Source organism: Oncorhynchus tshawytscha, linkage group LG10 (genome assembly GCF_018296145.1).
Source record: "Oncorhynchus tshawytscha isolate Ot180627B linkage group LG10, Otsh_v2.0, whole genome shotgun sequence".
In the NCBI taxonomy this organism is placed as follows: Eukaryota; Metazoa; Chordata; class Actinopteri; order Salmoniformes; family Salmonidae; genus Oncorhynchus; species Oncorhynchus tshawytscha.
The window spans coordinates 3,074,665-3,099,157 of NC_056438.1; the positions used below are offsets into that span (position 1 = coordinate 3,074,665).

Here is a 24,493-nt window from a genome sequence, read left to right on the forward strand (position 1 = left end):
GGGAATCACCCACCTGGTGTCCCAGGTCTAAATCAGGCCCCGATTGGAGGGGAATCACCCACCTGGTGTCCCAGGTCTAAATCAGGCCACGATTGGAGGGGAATCACCCACCTGGTGTCCCAGGTCTAATTCAGTCCCTGATTAGAGGGGAATCACCCACCTGGTGTCCTAGACCTAATTCAGTCCCTGATTAGAGGGGATTCACCCACCTGGTGTCCCAGATCTAATACAGTCCCTGATTAGAGGGGAATCACCCACCTGGTGTCCCAGGTCTAAATCAGTTCCTGATTAAAGGGGAATCACCCACCTGGTGTCCCAGGTCTAAATCAGGCCCCGATTAGAGGGGAATCACCCACCTGGTGTCCCAGGTCTAAATCAGGCCCCAATTAGAGGGGAATCACCCACCTGGTGTCCCAGGTCTAAATCAGTCCCTGATTAGAGGGGAATCACCCACCTGATTAGAGGGGAATCACCCACCTGGTGTCCCAGGTCTAATTCAGTCCCTGATTAGAGGGGAATCACCCACCTGGTGTCCCAGGTCAAATTCAGTCCCTGATTAGAGTGGAATCACCCACCTGGTGTCCCAGGTCTAAATCAGGCCCTGATTAGAGAGGAATCACCCACCTGGTGTCCCAGGTCTAATTCAGTCCCTGATTAGAGGGGAATCACCCACCTGGTGTCCCAGATCTAATTCAGTCCCTGATTAGAGTGGAATCACCCACCTGGTGTCCCAGGTCTAAATCAGGCCCCGATTAGAGGGGAATCACCCACCTGGTGTCCCAGGTCTAAATCAGTTCCTGATTAGAGGGGAATCACCCACCTGGTGTCCCAGGTCTAAATCAGGCCCCGATTAGAGGGGAATCACCCAACTGGTGTCCCAGGTCTAAATCAGTCCCTGATTAGAGGGGAATCACCCACCTGGTGTCCCAGGTCTAAATCAGGCCCCTATTAGAGGGGAATCACCCACCCGTTGTCTCAAGTCTAAATCAGTCCCTGATCAGAAGGGAATCCCCCACCTGGTGTCCCATATCTAATTCAGTCCCTGATTAGAGGGGAATCACCCACCTGGTGTCCCAGGTCTAAATCAGTCCCTGATTAGAGGGGAATCACCCACCTGGTGTCCCAGGTCTAATTCAGTCTCTGATTAGAGGGGAATCACCCACCTGGTGTCCCAGGTCTAACTCAGTCCCTGATTAGAGGGGAATCACCCACCTGGTATTCCAGGTCTAACTCAGTCCCTGATTAGAGGGGAATCACCCACCTGGTGTCCCAGGTCTAATTCAGTCCCTGATTAGAGGGGAATCACCCACCTGGTGTCCCAGGTCAAATTCAGTCCCTGATTAGAGTGGAATCACCCACCTGGTGTCCCAGGTCTAAATCAGGCCCCGATTAGAGGGGAATCACCCACCTGGTGTCCCAGGTCTAAATCAGTTCCTGATTAGAGGGGAATCACCCACCTGGTGTCCCAGGTCTAAATCAGGCCCCGATTAGAGGGGAATCACCCACCTGGTGTCCCAGGTCTAAATCAGGCCCTGATTAGAGGGGAATCACCCACCTGGTGTCCCAGGTCTAAATCTGTCCCTGATTAGAGGGGAATCACCCACCTGGTGTCCCAGGTCTAAATCAGGCCCCTATTAGAGGGGAATCACCCACCCGGTGTCCCAAGTCTAAATCAGTCCCTGATCAGAGGGGAATCCCCCACCTGATTAGAGGGGAATCACCCACCTGGTGTACCAGGTCTAACTCAGTCCCTGATTAGAGGGGAATCAACCACCTGGTGTCCCAGGTCTAAATCAGTCCCTGATTAGAGGGGAATCACCCACCTGGTGTCCCAGGTCTAAATCAGGCCCTGATTAGAGGGGAATCACCCACCTGGTGTCCCAGGTCTAATTTAGTCCCTGATTAGAGGGGAATCACCCACCTGGTGTCCCAGATCTAATTCAGTCCCTGATTAGAGTGGAATCACCCACCTGGTGTCCCAGGTCTAAATCAGGCCCCGATTAGAGGGGAATCACCCACCTGGTGTCCCAGGTCTAAATCAGTCCCTGATTAGAGGGGAATCACCCACCTGGTGTCCCAGGTCTAAATCAGGCCCCTATTAGAGGGGAATCACCCACCCGGTGTCCCAAGTCTAAATCAGTCCCTGATCAGAGGGGAATCCCCCACCTGGTGTCCCAGGTCTAAATCAGTCCCTGATTAGAGGGGAATCACCCACCTGGTGTCCCAGGTCTAAATCAGGCCCTGAGTAGAGGGGAATCACCCACCTGATTAGAGGGGGGAATCACCCACCTGGTGTCCCAGGTCTAAATCAGGCCCTGAGTAGAGGGGAATCACCCACCTGGTTAGAGGGGAATCACCCACCTGGTTAGAGTTGAGTTTGAGAGCTGTGGTAGATGGGTGCAGGCAAAGTTCTGTTTTCACTTGCACAGTTGGTTGATGAAGGGGAGACAGATGAGGGAGAGGAAGCTGCTTAAGACTATTGAAACACAACCTTGGTCCTCCCTTCTGACAGGATGCTCACTCTCTCTCTCTGGCCCTCCCCTCTGACAGGATGCTCTCTGTCTCCCTGTGGTTCTCTCTCAATTTGAATTTGAATTCAAAGTGCTTTATTGGCACGGGGTAACATATGTTTACATTGCCAAAGCAAGTGAAATAGATAATAAATAAAAGTTAAACAAAAAATGAACAGTAAACATTACACTCACAACAGTTCCAAAATAACAGAGACATTACAAATGTCATATTGTGTGTATATACAGTGTTGTAATGATGTGCAAATAGTTAAAGTACAAAAATAAATAAACCTAAATATAGGTTGTATTTACAATGGTGTTTGTTCTTCACTGGTTGCCCTTTTCTTGTGGCAACAGGTCACACATCTTGCTGCTGTGATGGTACACAGTGGTATTATCAACATTTGGATTTGTTTCTGAATTCTTTGTAGGTCTGTGTAATCTGAGGGAAATATGTTTCAGGAGGTCAGGAAGTGCAGCTCAGTTTCCACCTCATTGGCAGTCTTTCTCAAAAGCAAGGCTACGCTCACTGTGTCAGTACATAGTCAAGAGGGTGCTTCTCTCCGGCTCTCGCTCTGTCAGGAAGTAGACTTAACAAGGACGTTGTGTGCAGGTTGTTTCCAGGCAGAATTCAACCTCGTCTCCTTTACAGGCCACTGACAACTCAAAGGGGTATATACAGTACGAGCGTGCTGCCTTCAAATGCTCCCTGGAATCTCTTATTTCCCAGTTGTGAGGTCATAAATGTATTTACAGTACCAGCGTGCTGCCTTCAAATGCTCCCTGGAATCTCTTATTTCCCAGTTGTGAGGTCATAAATGTATATACAGTACCAGTCAAAAGTTTGAACACACTACTCATTTAAGGGTTTATCTATTTTTTTTAAAAACAATGATTTTCTACATTGTAGAATAATAGTGAAAACATCAAAACTATGAAATAACACAGATGGAATCATGAAGTAACCAAAAACGTGTTCAACAAATCAAAATATATTTTATATTTGAGATACTTTAAAGTAGCCACCCTTTGCCTTGATGACATCTTTGCACACTCTTGGCATTCTCTCAACCATCTTCATGAGGTAGTCACCTGGAATGCATATCAATTAACAGGTTCGTCTTGTTAAAAGTACATTTGTGGAATTTATTTCCTTCTTAATGCATTTGAGCCAATCAGTTGTGTTGTGACAAGGTAGGGGTGGTATACAGAAGATAGACCTATTTGGTAAAATACCAAGTCCATATTATGGCAAGAACAGCTCAAATAAGCATAGAGAAATTACAGTAAGACATGAAGGTCAGTCAATCTGGAAAATTTCAAGAACTTTGAAAGTTTCTTCAAGTGCAGTTGCAAAAACCATCAAGCGCTATGATGAAACTGTCTCTCATGAGGACCGCCACAGGAAAGGAAGACCCAGAGTTACCTCTGCTGCAGAGAAGTTCATTAGAGTTACCAGCCTCAGAAATTGCAGCCCAAATAAATGCTTCACCGAGTTCAAGTAACAGACACATCTCAACATCAACTGTTCGGAGGAGACTGTGTGAATCAGGCCTTGATGGTCAAATTGCTGCAAAGGAACCACTACTAAAGGACACCAATAAGAAGAAGAGACTTGCTTGGGGCAAGAAACACGAGCAATGGACATTAGACCGGTGGAAATCTGTCCTTTGGTCTGATGAGCTCAAATTGAGATTTTTGGTTCCAACCACCGTGTCTTTGTGAGATGCAGAGTAAGTGAACGGATGATCTCTGCATGTGTGGTTCCCACCGTGAAGCATGGAGGAGGAGGTGGTATGGGGGTGCTTTGCTGGTGACACTGTCAGTGATTTATGTAGAATTCAAGGCACACTTAACCAGCATGACTACCACAGCGATACGCCATCCCATCTGGTTTGGGCTTAGTGGGACTATCATTTGTTTTTCAACAGGACAATGACCCAACACACCTCCAGGCTGTGTAAGGGCTATTTGACCAAGGAGAGTGATTGAGTGCTGCATCAGATGACCTGGCCTCCACAATCACCTGACCTCAACCCATTTGAGATGGTTTGGGATGAGTCAGACCACAGAGTGAAGGAAAAGCAGCCAACAAATGCTCAGCATATGTGGGAACTCCTTCAATACTGTTGGAAAAGCATTCCAGGTGAAGCTGGTTGAGAGAATGCCAAATGTGAAAAGTTGTCATCAATGCAAAGGGTGGCTACTTTGAAGAATCTAAAATATATTTTGATTTATGAAACACTTTTTTGGTTACTACATGATTCCATATGTGCTATTTCATAGTGTTGATGTTTTCACTATTATTCTACAATGTAGAAAAATAGTACAAAATAAAGAAAAACCCTTGAATGAGTAGGTGTTCTAAAACTTTTGACTGGTACTGTGTATAAAATGGAAAATGACAAAGTACCTCATTTAAAACCCACCCCTTGCATGCTATCCATCCAACCACGCCTCATATCCTGTGCTGCAGTACCAGATTCTCCCTTCAGAGGGGGGACAGTGCCTCCTGCTGGTTAAACTGTGGTATAACACTAGATTAGGCTTGGACCTATAGCTAGTAAAAGCAGACCTATAGCAGACCTATAGCTAGTAAAAGCAGACCTAAAGCTAGTAAAAGCAGACCTACAGCTAGTAAAAGCAGACCTATAGCTAGTAAAAGCAGACCTATAGCTAGTAAAAGCAGACCTATAGCTAGTAAAAGCAGACCTACAGCTAGTAAAAGCAGACCTACAGCTAGTAAAAGCAGACCTATAGCTAGTAAAAGCAGACCTACAGCTAGTAAGCAGACCTATAGCTAGTAAAAGCAGACCTATAGCTAGTAAAAGCAGACCTACCTAGCTAGTAAAAGCAGACCTACAGCTAGTAAAAAGACCTACAGCAGACCTACAGCTAGTAAAAGCAGACCTATAGCTAGTAAAAGCAGACCTATAGCTAGTAAAAGCAGACCTAAAAGCAGACCTATAGCTAGTAAAAGCAGACCTATAGCTAGTAAAAGCAGACCTATAGCTAGTAAAAGCAGACCTACAGCTAGTAAAAGCAGACCTAAAAGCAGCTAGTAAAAGCAGACCTATAGCTAGTAAAAGCAGACCTATAGCTAGTAAAAGCAGACCTATAGCTAGTAAAAGCAGACCTATAGCTAGTAAAAGCAGACCTATAGCTAGTAAAAGCAGACCTATAGCTAGTAAAAGCAGACCTATAGCTAGTAAAAGCAGACCTACAGCTAGTAAAAGCAGACCTACAGCTAGTAAAAGCAGACCTATAGCTAGTAAAAGCAGACCTATAGCTAGTAAAAGCAGACCTACGGGGATCAAACTCAAAACACATTTAATTCAACAACAGAGAGATACATACATTCAACATTCATTCCCAGTCAGACAGCAGGTCTAGTCACACGGAGAGTAAACCTTACATGGTCTCGTTGAAGTCTTCAAATCATCTTTACATCAGACACCAACCGAAAGACAGGCCCATCAGACTAATATGGAATTAACATCATCAATAACACAGAGAGATGCCAACACGGCACCCTACTCCCTATATAGTGCACTACTTTATACCAGAGCCCTATTCCCTATATAGTGCACTACTTTAGACCAGGGCCCTACTCCCTATATAGTGCACTACTTTATACCAGAGCCCTATTCCCTACATAGTACACTAGTATAGACCAGGGCCCTACTCCCTATATAGTGCACTACTTTAGACCAGGGCCCTACTCCCTATATAGTGCACTACTTTATACCAGAGCCCTATTCCTTATATAGTGCACAACTTTTGACAAGGGTCCATAGGAACACACGTAGGGGTCCGGTTTATAGTAGTGCACTATATATATAGGGAATTAGGGCTCTGGTATAAAGTAGTGCACTATATATAGGGAATAGGGCTCTGGTATAAAGTAGTGTACTATATAGGGAATAGGGTGCCATTTGGGATGCAGCCAGAGACCGTAATACGTTGAGTGGCTCCATGTAATCTTAAATGAAAATGATTTCAGGTTAACTTGAAAATTAGAATAATATTTCACTTTTTTTTTTAAACTTAGCATTCCAATTCCTTTATTTGTCAACACTGTACACTTAAGGGTTCCACCCGGAACTCTGGAAAGTTCTAGTCGGAACCCTGAGGAGGTTCCACCCGGAACTCTGGAAAGTTCTAGTCGGAACCCTGAGGAGGTTCCACCCGGAACTCTGGAAAGTTCTAGTCGGAACCCTGAGGAGGTTCCACCCGGAACTCTGGAAAGTTCTAGTCGGAACCCTGAGGAGGTTCCACCCGGAACCCTCAGTGTCATCTGATGGTGCGGTACATCATGAAGTCGACCGTGGTGCATCTTGGGAACTTGCCGATGGAGCTCTCCTCCACGGGGGTATACACTTTGATCTGTCTCATGTGCGTGTCTCTTCCGTTCTGGTGGTTGGCTAACACAGCTATCTGGATCATGAACGTCCTGACAAATGAAATCATTATAAAGATTAGGACAGAGAATTTAACCTATGGAATATCATTGGTCAAAGCAGTGTGTTTGAGACACTTGTCAGAACAACACATATAAATGTACCTGATGGGGTTGTTGACTGTGTCCAGAAGAGGGATGTGGATCCAACCGCTAGGCTCTACCATCTCTAACTGCTGCAGTGGGGGGAGGAGGAGGAAGAGGAGGAGGAAGAAGAGGAGGAAGAGCGAGGAGGAGGAAGAGTGAGGAGGAGGAAGAGGAGGAGGAAGAGGAGGAAGAGCGAGGAGGAAGAGCAAGGAGGAGGAGTGAGGAGGAAGAAGAGCGAAGAGGAAGAAGAGTGAGGAGGAAGAAGAGTGAGGAAGAGCAAGGAGGAGATACAAGTAAAAATGCCATCTCTGTAGTAACTCGGGGTGTTCACCAGATCCCTGGTTTGGTACGTATCGCGGTTTTAGGGTTCGGTTATGGTACAGCAGGAAAATAAAATGACAACAGTTACTTTAGTTTATTAATGTTTATTTGGCTAAATACGCTATACTAAAAACACACCCTATTTGTGTCCCAAATCTAGTTTCTGTGACATCATTCACTATGTTCCCGGTGTTGTCTGTTGTGACATCATTCACTATGTTCCCGGTGTTGTCTGTTGTGACATCATTCACTATGTTCCAGGCGTCGTCTGTTGTGACATCATTCACTATGTTCCAGGCGTCGTCTGTTGTGACATCATTCACTATGTTCCAGGCGTTGTCTGTTGTGACATCATTCACTATGTTCCAGGCGTCGTCTGTTGTGACATCATTCGCTATGTTCCAGGCGTTGTCTGTTGTGACAAGGACTGTTATATTGGGCTTCTCAAGTAGAAGTCTAAAAAGTTGGACCCATTCCGAAATGGACCTGGGGCTTTCCCACCCGGACAAATATGCATAAATACATTTATCAATATAGAGACCAGTTCCTTATAGACATGGATCTGAGTGAGGGAAGCAGCAGAAAAGTCTATTTCAAGGGAGAGGAGGCGGGGGGGATGAGAGCGAGAGACAGAGAGAGAGACAGAGAGAGAGAGACAGAGAGAGCAGGGGGAGGAGGGGCTACGAGAGAGAGAGAGCAGGGGGAGGAGGGGCTACGAGAGAGAGAGAGCAGGGGGAGGAGGGGCTACGAAAGAGAGCAGGGGGAGGAGGGGCTACGAGAGAGAGAGAGAGCAGGGGGAGGAGGGGCTACGAGAGAGAGAGAGAGAGCAGGGGGAGGAGGGGCCTTGAGAGTGACAAGGAGGGAGGGATAGACAGCAACCAACCATAACAAGCTGACTCGCGCTAGAATACTAACTTTTAGCTTGTCACAGCTAGTTAATTTATGATCCAATATGATTATTTAATACCCGTCTTGAATGCATCAAAACCGAGAAAAGCTAGTTGGCTAATTGAGCATGTGCTTCCTTCAGCTACAAATAATATCACCTCCATTCAGACGACTGAATAGCAGCCTAGCTGTTGGCTCTTGGTCATTGTACCATATACTTCTCATTTCACCTTTAATTCCATCTTCCGCTGATTAGATCATGTCATAGCTTGCTTTGGCACACGGAGGGCTCTACGAATGTAGCGGAGCTTTTGGTGACATTGTGATTAGCCCCAAACAACGCCACACTACACAACGCCACGCTACACAACGCCACACTACACAACGCCACGCTACACAACGCCACGCAACGCCACGCTACACAACGCCACGCTACACAACGCCACGCTACACAACGCCACGCTACACAACGCCACACAACGCCACGCTACACAACGCCACGCTACACAACGCCACGCTACACAACGCCACGCTACACAACGCCACACAACGCCACGCCACACAACGCCACGCTACACACGCTACACAACGCCACGCTACACAACGCCACGCTACACAACGCTACACAACGCCACGCTACACAACGCCACGCTACACAACGCCACGCTACACAACGCCACGCTACACAACGCCACGCTACACAACGCCACCCAACGCCACGCCACGCTACACAACGCCACACTACACAACGCCACGCTACACAGATGCTACACAACGCCACGCTACACAGACGCTACACAACGCCACGCTACACAACACCACGCTACACAGACGCTACACAACGCCACGCGTTGAGCAGTGGAGAGAAGACACGCCGTTGACGTTTTAAATCCACAGCTTCTCTGTCCATCACCGACGTAGTCGACAGGGAGGCCAGAATGTTCCCAACCTGGAGATTTAAAACGATGACGGAGGAAGCCTACTGGTTTATGGATCCAACCATCTATAGAGTTCCCGGCTGAGCCTCACAAAAGGTTTGCTTCAAATCTACGCAAGTTTAGATTAGAATTTTGATTACAAGGTGCCCAAAACACACAGACTACAATGTGTGTGTGTCCCCCTCTGCTTTACTTACGAGGCGATGGTATACAACACAGAGTAGGTCTAGCCTACAGACCGACTTAGGTCTAGCCTAAAACCGACTTAGTGGTTCTATTTAAAACATGTCATGTTTGTTGAATTCATTGGGGTTCATAGTGCCGAGGTCTCGTATCGTTAATGCATTAGTAATAACAGTTAACATGTAGACACTGATACATGTAACAGTTATAACATCATATAACAGTTATAACATCATATAACAGTTATAACATCATATAACAGTTATAACATCATATAACAGTTATATAATGTAGACACTGATACATAAGTTATAACATCGCATAACAGTTATAACATGTACACACTGATACATAACAGTTATATCACATAACAGTTATAACATCACATAACAGTTATAACATCACATAACAGTTAAAACATGTAGACACTGATACATAACAGTTATAACATGTAGACACTGATACACATAAGTTATAACATGTAGACACTGATACACATAACAGTTATAACATCACATAACAGTTATAACATGTAGACACTAATACATATAACTGTTATAACATCATATAACAGTTATAACATGTAGACACTGATACATAAGTTATAACATCACATAACAGTTATAACATGTACACACTGATACATAAACAGTTATAACATCACATAACAGTTATAACATGTAGACACTGATACACATAACAGTTATAACATGTAGACACTGATACACATAACAGTTATAACATCACATAACAGTTATAACATGTAGACACTAATACATATAACAGTTATAACATCATATAACAGTTATAACATGTAGACACTGATACATAACAGTTATAACATCGCATAACAGTTATAACATGTACACACTGATACATAACAGTTATAACATGTAGACACTGATACATAACAGTTATAACATCACATAACAGTTATAACATGTAGACACTGACACAAGTTATAACATCACATAACAGTTATAACATGTAGACACTGATACATATAACAGTTATACCATCATATAACAGTTATAACATCACATAACAGTTATAACATGTAGACACTGATACATAACAGTTATAACATGTAGACACTGACACATAAGTTATAACATCACATAACAGTTATAACATGTAGACACTGATACATAACAGTTATAACATCATATAACAGTTATATCACATAACAGTTATAACATGTAGACACTAATACATATAACAGTTATAACATCATATAACAGTTATAACATGTAGACACTGATACATAACAGTTATAACAAGTAGACACTGATACATAACAATTCTAACATCACATAACAGTTATAACATGTAGACACTGATACATAACAGTTATAACATCACATAACAGTTATAACATGTAGACACTGATACACAACAGTTATCACATGTAGACACTGATACATAACAGTTATAACATCACATAACAGTTATAACATCGCATAACAGTTATAACATGTACACACTGATACATAACAGTTATAACATCGCATAACAGTTATAACATCGCATAACAGTTATAACATGTACACACTGATACATAAGTTATAACATCGCATAACAGTTATAACATCGCATAACAGTTATAACATCACATAACAGTTATAACATCACATAACAGTTATAACATGTAGACACTGATACATAAGTTATAACATGTAGACACTGATACACATAACAGTTATAACATGTAGACACTGATACACATAACAGTTATAACATCACATAACAGTTATAACATGTAGACACTAATACATATAACAGTTATAACATCATATAAGTTATAACATGTAGACACTGATACATAACAGTTATAACATCGCATAACAGTTATAACATGTACACACTGATACATAAGTTATAACATCGCATAACAGTTATAACATCGCATAACAGTTATAACATCACATAACAGTTATAACATCACATAACAGTTATAACATGTAGACACTGATACATATAACAGTTATAACATGTAGACACTGATACACATAACAGTTATAACATCACATAACAGTTATAACATGTAGACACTAATACATATAACAGTTATAACATCATATAAGTTATAACATGTAGACACTGATACATAACAGTTATAACATCACATAACAGTTATAACATCACATAAGTTATAACATGTACACACTGATACATAACAGTTATAACATCGCATAACAGTTATAACATCGCATAACAGTTATAACATGTAGACACTGATACATAAGTTATAGCATCACATAACAGTTATAACATCACATAACAGTTATAACATGTAGACACTGATACATAACAGTTATAACATGTAGACACTGATACACAACAGTTATCACATGTAGACACTGATATATAACAGTTATAACATCACATAACAGTTATAACATGTACACACTGATACATATAACAGTTATAACATCATATAACAGTTATAACATGTAGACACTGATACACATAACAGTTATAACATGTAGACACTGATACATAACAGTTAAAGTTCTTACTCTGATCTCCTGCAGGTTGTGGAAGTTGTTTCCTACTCTGACAGAGATCTTACTGGGGGTGTAGCTCTCGTCTGACTTGTAGTCTGCATACATACACAACATCTTCACTGTGGTCTTTCTCCTGAGGAGAGTAGGAGAAAAGGAAGAGATGAATGATGATCTTTCTCCTGAGGAGAGGAGGAGAGAAGGAAGAGATGAATGATGATCTTTCTCCTGAGGAGAGGAGGAGAGAAGGAAGAGATGATGATCTTTCTCCTGAGGAGAGGAGGAGAGAAGGAAGAGGTGATGATCTTTCTCCTGAGGAGAGGAGGAGAGAAGGAAGAGATGAATGATGTATGTTGGAGATGCCTTCATTGAGATCCTGATTGACTAATTCAGTCACAGGCAGAAAGTCAGGCAGGCAGGGAGACAGGCAGGCAGGGAGAAAGGCAGGCAGGCAGGGAGAAAGGCAGGTAGGCAGGGAGAAAGGCAGGCAGGCAGAAAGGCAGGCAGGCAGGGAGAAAGGCAGGGAGAAAGGCAGGCAGGGAGAAAGGCAGGCAGGCAGGGAGAAAGGCAGGCAGGCAGGGAGAAAGGCAGGCAGGCAGGGAGAAAGGCAGGCAGACAGGGAGAAAGGCAGGCAGACAGGGAGATAGGGATACAGACTGTACCTAAACTGGATGTTGACTAGGTGTGGCTGGGATCCATCAGACTGCCAGTATGTCTCCAAGTTATCATCTCTCAGCTGGTCCACACCAAAACCTAGAGGGAGGGGGGCAGAGTCAGTGTATGAGTTCACCAGTCAGACTAGAGGAGCAGAGAAAGAACACCAGGGATGAGTTCATCAGAGACGGAGGAAAACACAAGGGTTGAGTTCATCAGACAACAAACAAACTGAAACCCGGGAGGGACTGTCCTGAATTGTCCAATAACTAGTTTTCATTACCTTTGCAAAACATTGTTTTGCTACAGTGTGCACTAATGAATAGAACCCAACTGAACTCACCTGGTTTACAGGAAGACAGAGACCACACCGCCTGAGAGCCGATCTCCCGGACCGTCCCGGTCCTCTCCAGCTGCTTGGGGTCAGAACCTGGCGGAGTCTTACTGGGGGTCGCCATGCTACACACACACACACACACACACCACAGGAAGGAACAAAAACCAATGAAAATAGAATGAATTACATCAGAGGTTGCAGCCCCAATCGCTGTTGTCTGATAGGGTGGATGGTGGCGGCAGTGACAGCTCCCGCTAGGACTGCTTTACGGTGTTAATCATTACCTTGCTTGATCCCGGAGTTGCTCCGATCACTTCCTACGACTTATTAAAAATACTTATTATGTAGGTATTCTTATCTTGTATTAGTTATTATTAGCTGTACGGATCTGAACAGTAAGTGTAGTTTTGCCTCTAGGAGCACGCCGCCTCTACCGGGAGCACGCCGCCTCTACCGGGAGCACGCCGCCTCTACCGGGAGCACGCCGCCTCTACCGGGAGCACGCCGCCTCTACCGGGAGCACGCCGCCTCTACCGGGAGCACGCCGCCTCTACCGGGAGCACGCCTCCTCCACCGGGAGCACGCCGCCTCTACCGGGAGCACGCCGCCTCTGGTGGTAAATAGACAGCTATAAAGAATATAGATGAGAACTCTCTTGGTGTATAGTGTGGTCTACAGCTTATCATGAGATACTAACCCTCACGCCAAACAACATGTGACAATTACAGTTCTGGGATATCATTACCTACCTTATTAATTTAAATAAATAAAAATAGCCCTCATGGTTTGAGATTGCAATGCAGTGACCTGGATTCAAACCGATGTTCCTGCGGTCACAACGCGAAATACTAAGCACTATTTTATCACGGCGAACTACCAAGGCTTGTGGCTACAAGCGGAAAGCAGAGGACTTTTTCATTCAAGCCTGAAGTGACGTGCGCTAGTAGTACGCAACATACAGTATCGATTACCATGGGAGTTGGCAACATGACAATAACAAGTATCACGTCGATAACTCTTTACGCATCTCTGTTGAGTTAGCTAGCTAGCTATGTTATTAACAGTCATGCAAAACCATTTGTGCCAGAAACAAGAACGTTCTTATACACAGTAAGTTATATTACCTTACTCCGATGTCGTGGTTTTCCTTTTTCGTTTTTAACTAATCGTAGATGGCATTTGTTTAATGAAATATGAAATTACTGTTGCTTGTTTTGCTACTTCGAATCTCCCACTTCTCGCTCCAGGTTTGGTCGCATGTTGATGACGACACAGGAAGTGGAGACACTTCTGTCGCACAACGTCTTTCTCGCGCGATCTTTTCCTTCCGACTTCTCTCCTAGATCGAACGAAAGAGCTTTTATGTAACTCTCTTTTTCTGTCTCTCCCTAGAAATGAAGTTGTAAAGTTCGACCTAGACACTGATGTTGGGACAGTTATTCTCCCCTTTGGTGAGGGTTAGGGGTTACACTGATCCTAGACCTGTGCTTAAGGGCAGTTTTCTCAAATGTCCTGTTATGCATCTTACATACATTGTCCATCTGTGGTACCAGTATGAGGTGTGATAAAGGCCATAAATGAACCGCAGGGGGAAACTGAACGCATTACAAACTCCTTGTTGAACGTGTGAACACAAAAACAAAAAAATCTGATGTTTTTTCTGTCACACTTTCACACAGGTTTTATATATAAATTATTTATTTTTTTAAATACATTGAAAAAGTTTTAGACACAGGCTAGAACTTTATTTTTTATTTATTTAACTAGGCATGTCAGTTAAGAACAAATTCTTATTTACAATGATGGCCTACCGGGGAACAGTGGGTTAACTGCATTATTCAGGGGTAGAAGGACAGATTTTTACCATGTCAGCTCAGGGATTCGATCGTGCAACCTTTCGGTTACTGTCTCCAGCAACCTACTTTCCGCCCCATATCCCTTTTCGATTTGTGCCACTTCCCAGCTCAGTGGGACTACTGAACGCATGTCTACTGCCTGCATGACCCGTGAAAGTCTGATTAATTTCATTCGGGTTTACTCGAGTGGCCTGCGCAGTCCCCAGACCTCAACGCAATAGAGGATCTTTGTAATGATGATGTGACGGGGTTGTTCGCAGCAAGGAACGTACCGGTGTCCAATCCGCAGCAACTACGTGATGTCATCGCGTCAGCATGGACCAACATCCCTGTGGAATGTTTACAGACACCTTGTTGAATGCCCCAAATAATTCAGGCTGTTCTGGAGGCAAAGGGGATAATAACAACCTAACTACAGAACAGCTTTTGAAATATGATTATGTTGCTAAGGAAATTCAGTCTTCACTCCAAAACGTACTGTAATAGAGAGACAAGGAAAGCTAGCCTGGAACCCAAGCTGACACGCTTCATAACATGGGTCAGGCTAGAGACCTTTTTCAAACCAACTAGGCAAAATCTAAAACACACCCTCACCTTAATCTGACCTCTAACCTAATTTTAATCCATTCTGATATTAAGTATCGGTTTGCACATCAGAAACGTCACTTGAATCTCTCATTCATAATGCTGCATATACTAATAATACTAATCTATTATATTTTTCTAGCATTTCATAGAACCTCAAGAGTTCTAGAACGCTTCAAGAGTTAAAAAAAGAAAAAAAAAGTAAAAAACAATATGACAGGTCAACCAGTCTTTGAAAGCTGCATTCTATCGCTGATGTGGAGGTTCATGGATTGAGAGGAGGGAGTTGGACAGAGGATGGTATGATTATGGAGTCTTTTGATGGTCTTGTAAGGCAAGTCTGGGCAAGTCATATCATGTTACATTCCAGGCACTGTAAGAGAAGGCACAGGGACTGAAATAAAAGGGTCTACACAATACAGCATAGATACCAGCTAACAGATACACCTCCCGTAGATACACCTCCTGTATATTCACCTCCCGTAGATTCACCTCCCGTAGATTCACCTCCCACAGATTCACCTCCCACAGATTCACCTCCCACAGATTCACCTCCCACAGATTCACCTCCCACAGAGTCACCTCCCACAGAGTCACCTCCCACAGAGTCACCTCCCACAGAGTCACCTCCTGTAGTTTTCACCTCCCGTAGATTCATCTCCCATAGAATCACCTCCTATAGATTCACCTCCCATAGATTAAATTCCCATAGATTTATCTCCCATAGATTCAGCTCCCATAGGTTAAATTCCCATAGATTTATCTCCCATAGATTCACCTCCCATAGATTAAATTCCCATAGATTTATCTCCCATAGATTCACCTCCCATAGATTAAATTCCCATAGATTAAATTCCCATAGATTTATCTCCCATAGATTCAGCTCCCATAGATTAAATTCCGATAGATTTATCTCCCATAGATTAACCTCCCATAGATTCAGCTCCCATAGATTAAATTCCCATAGATTCAGCTCCCACTGCCCAAAGAAATAAAAGATTGAACAGCAGCAGTATTAGTTGTATAAATATCATACCTCCCCCAAGAATGCTAACCTCCCCTGTTATTGTAATAGTGAGAGGTTAGCATGTCTTGGGGGTATGATATAAAATGCTAACCTCCCCTGTTATTGTAATGGTGAGAGGTTAGCATGTCTTGGAGATATGATATAAAATGCTAACCTCCCCTGTTATTGTAATGGTGAGATGGTTAGCATGTCTTGGGGATATGATATAAAATGCTAACCTCCCGTTATTGTAATGGTGAGAGGTTAGCATGTCTCTGGGGTATGATATAAAATGCTAACCTCCCCTGTTATTGTAATGGTGAGAGGTTAGCATGTCTTGGGAGTATGACATTTGTGCATATAACTCATTATTTACAATTCATTCAGGAATTATCATGGTAGCATCCACATTCATGTAGAAGTGTTTAGAAACATTATATTCTAATTTACAATAAAAGTGACTCCAAAATGACAGAATAGATTGTACTATTCATTTCTACTGGGCACAAAATAATCTGAAACAACTGGAAAAAACAGCAAATTCCTCGAACAAGTTTGTAGAGTCACAAGCTTGATGTAGTCATTGCGTGCTATGAATTATGGGACCAAATACTTAACGTTTTGCTACTTTAAACCCACAAGTGAGTTAGTCCCATCCACTATTTTTTATTTAACGAGGCAAGTCAGTTAAGAACAAATTCTTATTTACAATGACGGTTTAGGAACAGTGGGGTTAACTGGTCTAGGAACAGTGGGGTTAACTGGTCTAGGAACAGTGGGTTAACTGGTCTAGGAACAGTGGGTTAACTGGTCTAGGAACAGTGGGTTAACTGGTCTAGGAACAGTGGGTTAACTGGTCTAGGAACAGTGGGTTAACTGGTCTAGGAACAGTGGGTTAACTGGTCTAGGGACAGTGGGTTAACTGGTCTAGGGACAGTGGGTTAACTGGTCTAGGAACAGTGGGTTAACTGGTCTAGGAACAGTGGGTTAACTGGCCTAGGAACAGTGGGTTAACTGGCCTAGGAACAGTGGGTTAACTGGCCTAGGAACAGTGGGTTAACTGGTCTAGGAACAGTGGGTTAACTGGTCTAGGAACAGTGGGTTAACTGGTCTAGGAACAGTGGGTTAACTGGTCTAGGAACAGTGGGTTAACTGGTCTAGGAACAGTGGGTTAACTGGTCTAGGAACAGTGGGTTAACTGGTCTAGGAACAGTGGGTTAACTGGTCTAGGAACAGTGGGTTAACTGGTCTAGGAACAGTGGGTTAACTGGTCTAGGAACAGTGGGTTAACTGGCCTAGGAACAGTGGGTTAACTGGCCTAGGAACAGTGGGTTAACTGGCCTAGGAACAGTGGGTTAACTGGTCTAGGAACAGTGGGTTAACTGGTCTAGGAACAGTGGGTTAACTGGTCTAGGAACAGTGGGGGCCTTGTTCTAGGAACAGTGGGTTAACTGGCTAGGGAACAGTGGGTTAATGGCCCAACGGAACCAGTGGGTTAACTGGCCTAGGAACAAAAAGTGGGTTAATTTCAAATGGTTCAGGAATATGATTGAAATACCCTAGGAACAGTGGGTTAACTGGTCTAGGAACAGTGGGTTATCATTTCAAAGGAACGCTGGGTTAACAGAACCAAAACAGGAACAAATGGGTTACTGGTCACAATAATTTTGGAGCTCAACTGGTCTAGGAATCAGTGGGTTAAATGGTCTAGGAACAGTGGCCTACCTGGTTAAAAAAGGTGAAATAAATAAAAACACAGAACAGTGGGTTAACTGGCCTAGGAACAGTGGGTTAACCTCAGGAGGCTAAAGAAATGTGGCTTAACTCACCTAAAAACAGTTTACAGATGGTCTCGAGAACAGTGGGTTAACTGGTCTAGGAACAGTGGGTTAACTGGTCTCCAGGAACAGTGGGTTCTGGTCTAGGAACAGTGGGTTAACTGGTCCAGGAACACCTACACCACCCGATGTCACAGGAAGGGGTTAAAGATCTAGGAACAGTGGGTTAAAGCCAGGAACAGTGGGTTAACTGGCCATCCAGAACAGTGGGTTAACTGGCCTAGGAACAGTGGGTTAACTGGTCTAGAACAGTGAGCTTGCTGCCTCATACAGACTTGAAATCATTGGGTTAACTAGGTCTATTCACTTTAATAATGTTCACATATCTTGCATTACTCATCTCATATGAACAGTGGGCTAACTGTTTTCAGGAACAGACGCAGAGTTTTACATTTGTCAGCAAAGGGATTCAACCTAGCAAGTTTGTTGATGGCAACGCATCTAACCAGAATGCTAATGAAGATCAGATGAACAAAAAGTACTTTAATTTCAAATGGTTCACCCAATATGATTGACAATACCCTCAAGTAAAAGCTGACAGTTGTCACTTTAACCTCGTTGTCATGGTATCATTTCAAATCCAAAGCGCTGGAGTACAGAACCAAAACAACAACAAATGTTACTGTCACAATAATTTTGGAGCTCAAGTTCCTCGGTGTACACATCACTGACAAACTGAAACACGTACCGTCATCATTGCTTTGCATAAAAGGGCTTCACAGGCAAGGATACCTGGTAAGATTGCAAAATAAACCATTTAAATAAAAACACAGACAGTGTGGTGAAGAAGGTGAACAGCGCTCTTCAACCTCAGAAAGCTAAAGAAATGTGGCTTCTCACCTAAAAACCTAACACTTTTTCAGATGCGGGATCGGGAGCATCCTTGCTCAGGAATCACCGCCTGGTGTGCAACTGCTCTGCCCACAACAGTGAGGCTCTCCAGACTTTAGTGAGGTCTGGTGTCATCAGGGGCGAACTCACCTGCTCTCCAGGAAACACATCACACCACCGATGTCACAGGAAGGACATAAAGATCATCAAGGACAACAACCCCCAAAGCCACTACCTGTTCCGATTGTTTCCATCCAAAAAAGCGAGGTCAGTAAGAAGACAAGGCCATCAGACTGTTACCATCAGCCTGTGTCATGCCAACAGTAAAGCATCCTGAGACCATTCATGTGTACAGACTTGAAATCATTGGCCACTAATAATTTAGTTCAGCTATGAACTTTAATAATGTTCACATATCTTGCATTACTCATCTCATATGTACCATCCAGGAACAGTTTGAGAATGATGAATAATACATTTTCCAAAGTCATGATTACCTCAGTTTGTATGATGGCAATTTGATATAGTGGCTCAGAATGTAATGAAGATCAGATATTTCAAGTTCCTTTCCAGGAAACTTTCCCCAGACCTTAATCCCATTGAGAACTTGTGGTCAATCCTCAAGAGGTGGATGGACAAACAAAAACCTACAAATTCTGACAAACTCCAAGCATTGATTAAGCAAGAATGGGCTGCCATCAGTCAGGATGTGGCCCAGATGATAATTGACAGGATGCCAGGGTGGATTGCAGAGGTCTTGAAAAAGAAGGGTCAACACTGCAAATATTGACTCTTTGAATCAACTTCATGTAATTGTCAATAAAAGCCTTTGACACTTATGAAATGCTTGTAATTATACTTCAGTATTCCATAGTAACATCTGACAAAAATATCTTAATACACTGAAGCAGCAAACGTTGTGGAAATTAATATGTGTCATTCTCAAAACTTTTGGCCACGACTGTATATACTGTATCTTATTCTATGCCGCTCTGACATTGCTCGTCCAATATATTTCTATATTCTTAATTCCATTCCTTTACTAGATTTGTGTGTATTGGGTATATGTTATGTAATTATAGATCTACTTATATATATATATATATAATATATTATATTACTTGTTAGATTATTACTACACTGTCTGAGCTAGAAGCACAATACCATCTGCTAAACACATGTACAGTGCCTTGCAAAAGTATTCAACCCCCCCTTGATGTTTTCCCAATTTTGTTGCATTACAACCTGTAATTTAAATGGATTTTTATTTGGATATACACAAAATAGACCAAATTGGTGAAGTGAAATGAAAAAAATAAAAGTTTTCAAAAACTGTAAAACGGAAAAGTAGTACATATATACATATGTATTCACCCTCTTTTTCTAAGAAGCCCCTAAATAAGATCAACCTTCAGAAGTCACATAATTAGTTAAAGTCCACATGTGTGCAATCTAAGTGTCACATGATCTGTCACATGATCTCAGTATATATATACACCTGTTCTGAAAGGCCCCAGAGTCTGCAACACAACTAAGCAAGCAGCACCATGAAGACCAAGGAGCTCTCCAAACAGATCAGGGACAAAGTTGTTGAGAAGTACAGATCAGGGTTGGGTTATAAACAAATATCAGAAACTTAACATCCCACGGAGCACCATTAAATCAATTATTAAAAAATGGAACGAATATGGCACCACAACAAACCTGCCAAGAGAGGGCTGCCCACCAAAACTCACGGACCAGGCAAAGAGGGCATTGATCAGAGAGGCAACAAAGAGACCAAAGATGACCCTGAAGGAGCTGCAAAGCTCCACAGTGGAGATTGGAGTATCTGTCAATAGGACCACTTTAAGCCGTACACTCCACAGAGCTGGGCTTTACGGAAGAGTGGCCAGAAAAAAAGCCATTGCTTAAAAAAACAAACAAGCAAACGCATTTGGTGTTCGCCAAAAGGCACGCGGGAAACTCCCCTAACATATGGAAGAAGGTACTCTGGTCAGATGAGACTAAAATGTAGCTTTTTGGCCATCAAGGAAAATGCTGTCTGGCACAAACCCAACACCTCTCATCACCCCGAGAACACCAGCATGGTGGTGGCATCATCATGCTGTGGGGATGTTTTTCACCGGCAGGGAAACTGGTCAGAATTGAAGGAATGATGGTGCTAAATACAAGGAAATTTTTTCAGTCTTCCAAAGATTTGAGACTGGGATGGAGGTTCACCTTCCAGCAGGACAATGACCCTAAGCATACTGCTAAAGCAACACTCAAGTGGTTTAAGGGGAAACATTTAAATGTCTTGGAATGGCCTAGTCAAAGCCCAGACCTCAATCCAATTGAGAATCTGTGGTATGGCTTACAGATTGTTGAACACCAGCGGAACCCATCTAACTTGAAGGAGCCGGAGCAGCTTTGTCTTGAAGAATGGACAAAAATCCCAGTAGCGAGATGTGCCTGGCTGATAGAGACATACCCCAAGAGACTTGCAGCTATAATTGCTGCAAAAGGTGTCTCTACAAAGTATTGACTTTGGGGGGGTGAATAGTTATGCATGCTCAAGCTAAACTTCTGTTTTTTTTTGTCTTATTTCTTGTTTGTTTCACAATAAAAAATATTTAGCATCTTTAAAGTGGAAGGCATGTTGTGGAAATCAAATGATACAAACCCCTCAAAAATCCATTTTAATTCCAGGATGTCAGGCAACAAAATAGGAAAAATTATAACATTTGATTTGAATATAGTGTATGGAGACTCTAAAATGGATTAAAACAATTCTCTCAATACACCACAATAACAAAGTGAAAACAGGTTTGTATTTGTTTTTGCTAAATTTATTAAAAATATAAACCTTATTTACGTATTTTAAGTATTCAGACCCTTTACTATGAGACTCGAAATGGAGCTCAGGTGCATCCTGTGGCCATTAATCGAGATGTTTCTTCAACTTGAGTCCACCTGTGGTAAATTCAATTGATTAAATGTCACTTGGAAAATACACACACCTGTCTATATAAAGGTCTCATAGTTGACAGTGCATGTTAGAGCAAAAAACCAAGCCATGAGGTCAAAAGGAATTGTCCGTAGAGCTTTGAGACAGGATTGTATCGAGTCACAGATCTGGGGAAGGCTACCAAAACATCTCTGCAGCATTGAAGGTCCCCAATAGCACAGTGGTCTCCATTATTCTTAAATGGAAGAAGTACAAATCCACCAAGACACTTCCTGGATCTGGCCGCCCGGCCAAACTGAGCAATCGGGGGAGAAGGACCATGGTAGTGGATCAAAAACCCGATGGTCCCTCTGAAAAAGCTCCATTAGTTCCTGGAGGGGTCTGAATACTTTCCAAATACAGTGCATGTGTGTGTGTGTGTGCGCGCGCATGTGTGTGTGTGTGTGTGTGCGTGCGTTGCAAACCGTAGTCTGGTTTTTTTAATGGTGGTTTTGGAGCAGTAGCTTCTTCCTTGCTGAGCGGCCTTTCAGGTTATGTCGATATAGGACTCATTTTACTGTGGATATAGATACTTTTGTACCCGTTTCCTCCAGCATCTTCACAAGGTCCTTTGCCGTTGTTCTGGGATTTATTTGCACTCATCGCACCAAAGTACGTTCATCTCTAGGAGACAGAACGAGTCTCCTGAGTGGTATGATGGCTGCGTGGTCCCATGGTGATTATACTTGCATACTATTGTTTGTACAGATGAACCTGGTACCTTCAGGCATTTGGAAATTGCTCCCAAGGATGAACCAGACTTGTGGAGGTCTCGGCTGATATCTTTTTGATTTTTCCATGATGTCAAGCAAAGAGGCAGAGTTTGAAGGTAGGCCTTGAAATACATCCACAGGTACACCTCCAGTTGACTCGGGCTAATTGACATAATTTATCAGAAGCTTCTAAAGCCATGACAACGTTTTCTAGAATTTTCCAAGCTGTTTAAAAGGCAGTCAACTTAGTGTATGTAAACTTCTGACCCACTGGAATTGTGATACAGTGAAATTATCTGTCTAAACAATTGTTGGAAAAATTCCTTGTGTCATGCAGAAAGTAGATGTCCTAACCGACTTGCCAAAACTATAGTTTGTTAACAAGAAATTTGTGGAGTAGTTGTAAAATAAGTTAAAAGGACTCAAACCTATGTAAACTTCCAACTTCAACTGTATATAGGCGTACAGAGGCCCATTATCAGCAACCATCAATCCTGTGTTCCAATGGCACTTTTCCAAGTTTATAATTTTAAAAGGCTAATTAATCATTATAAAACCCTTTTGCAATTATGTTAGCACAGCTGAAAACTGTTGTTCTGATTAAAGAAGCAATTAAACTGGCCTTATTTAGACTAGTTGAGTATCTGGAGCATCAGCATTTGTGGGTTTGATTACAGGCTAAAAATGGCCAGAATCAAAGACCTTTCTTCTGAAACTCATCAGTCTATTCTTGTTCTGAGAAATGAAGGCTATTCCAAGCGAGAAATTGCCAAGAAACTGAAGATCTCGATCTCGTGCAACGCTGTGTACTACTCCCTTCACAGAACAGCGCAAACTGTCTCTAACCAGAATAGAAAGAGGAGTGGGAGGCCCCGGTGCACAACTGAGCAAGAGGACAAGTACATTAGAGTGTCTAGTTTGAGAAACAGACGCCTCACAAGTCCTCAACTGGCAGCTTCATTAAATAATACCCGCAAAACACCAGTCTCAACATCAACATTGAAGAGGCAACATCTAGGATGCTGAAGATGCTAGCCTTCTAGGCAGAGTTCCTCTGTCCAGTGCCTTTTAAAATGATAAACGTGGATTAGCTGACACAACGTGCCATTGGAACACAGGAGTGATGGTTGCTGATAATGGGCCTCTACACCTATGTAGATATTCCATTAAAAATCTGCCGTTTCCAGCTACAATAGTCATTTACAACATTAACAACATCTACACTGTATTTCTGATCAATTTGATGTTATTTTAAATGGACAAGAATTGCATTTTTAAAAAAATAATTTTTAAAAGTACATTTAAGTGACCCCAAACTTTTGAACGGTAATATATATATATATATAATCCCATTTATATATATTTACTGACGCGTCAGAAATAAATGTTTCTGAAACAGGAAAAAAAAGGCAATGTCTAATACAGCAAACTTTTATTAAATGAAAATTCAAACATCTAAGTGGAATAACATTATCTGGAATAACATTATCTGGAATAACATTATCTGGAATAACATTATCTGGAATAACATTATCTGGAATAACATTATCTGGAATAACATTATCTGGAATAACATTAACTACCTGTGCAGGATTAACATCTTTCAGAGGAGATAGTTTGTATCCCAAATGACACCCTAATCCCTATATAGTGCACTACTTTTGACCAGGGCCCTATGGGGGGGTAGTGCACTACTTTTGACCAGGGCCCTATGGGGGGGGTAGTGCACTACTTTTGACCAGGGCCCTATGGGGGGTAGTGCACTACTTTTGACCAGGGCCCTATGGGGGG

At 42.7% G+C, this 24,493-nt stretch overlaps 1 protein-coding gene across 3 annotated transcripts; it reads right to left on the reverse strand.

Moving 5' to 3' along the window:
* Positions 1-6,597: 6,597 nt before the first annotated feature.
* anapc10 (anaphase promoting complex subunit 10) lies at positions 6,598-14,171 on the reverse strand. 3 transcript variants are annotated; one of them, XM_042328003.1, is made up of 7 exons: positions 14,009-14,170; positions 12,891-13,006; positions 12,556-12,646; positions 11,909-12,029; positions 7,078-7,148; positions 6,792-6,966; positions 6,598-6,746 (listed from the first exon to the last, which is right to left on the reverse strand). In XM_042328003.1, exons 2-6 carry the CDS (start codon positions 13,003-13,005, stop codon positions 6,807-6,809), a joined length of 558 nt encoding a protein of 185 aa, XP_042183937.1. In that variant the 5' UTR covers position 13,006; positions 14,009-14,170; the 3' UTR covers positions 6,598-6,746; positions 6,792-6,806. The 3 variants fall into 3 exon arrangements, with proteins under 3 accessions (XP_042183937.1, XP_042183936.1, XP_042183938.1); XM_042328002.1 differs by having other exon boundaries at positions 6,598-6,966; positions 14,009-14,169; XM_042328004.1 differs by lacking the exons at positions 6,598-6,746; positions 6,792-6,966; positions 7,078-7,148 and adding an exon at positions 7,256-7,792 and having other exon boundaries at positions 14,009-14,171.
* Positions 14,172-24,493: the final 10,322 nt, after the last annotated feature.

What these genes read in the sequence shown, in the direction of transcription:
- anapc10 (XM_042328003.1), bottom strand. Translation starts at nt 13,005, where the DNA reads ATGGCGACCCCCAGTAAGACTCCGCCAGGTTCTGACCCCAAGCAGCTG. An exon ending in CTAGTCAACATCCAGTTTAG is followed by an intron (nt 12,030 to 12,555) that starts GTACAGTCTGTA and finishes TACTCTCCTCAG; the next exon opens with GAGAAAGACCACAGTGAAGA. An exon ending in ACAACCTGCAGGAGATCAGA is followed by an intron (nt 7,149 to 11,908) that starts GTAAGAACTTTA and finishes CCCCCACTGCAG; the next exon opens with CAGTTAGAGATGGTAGAGCC.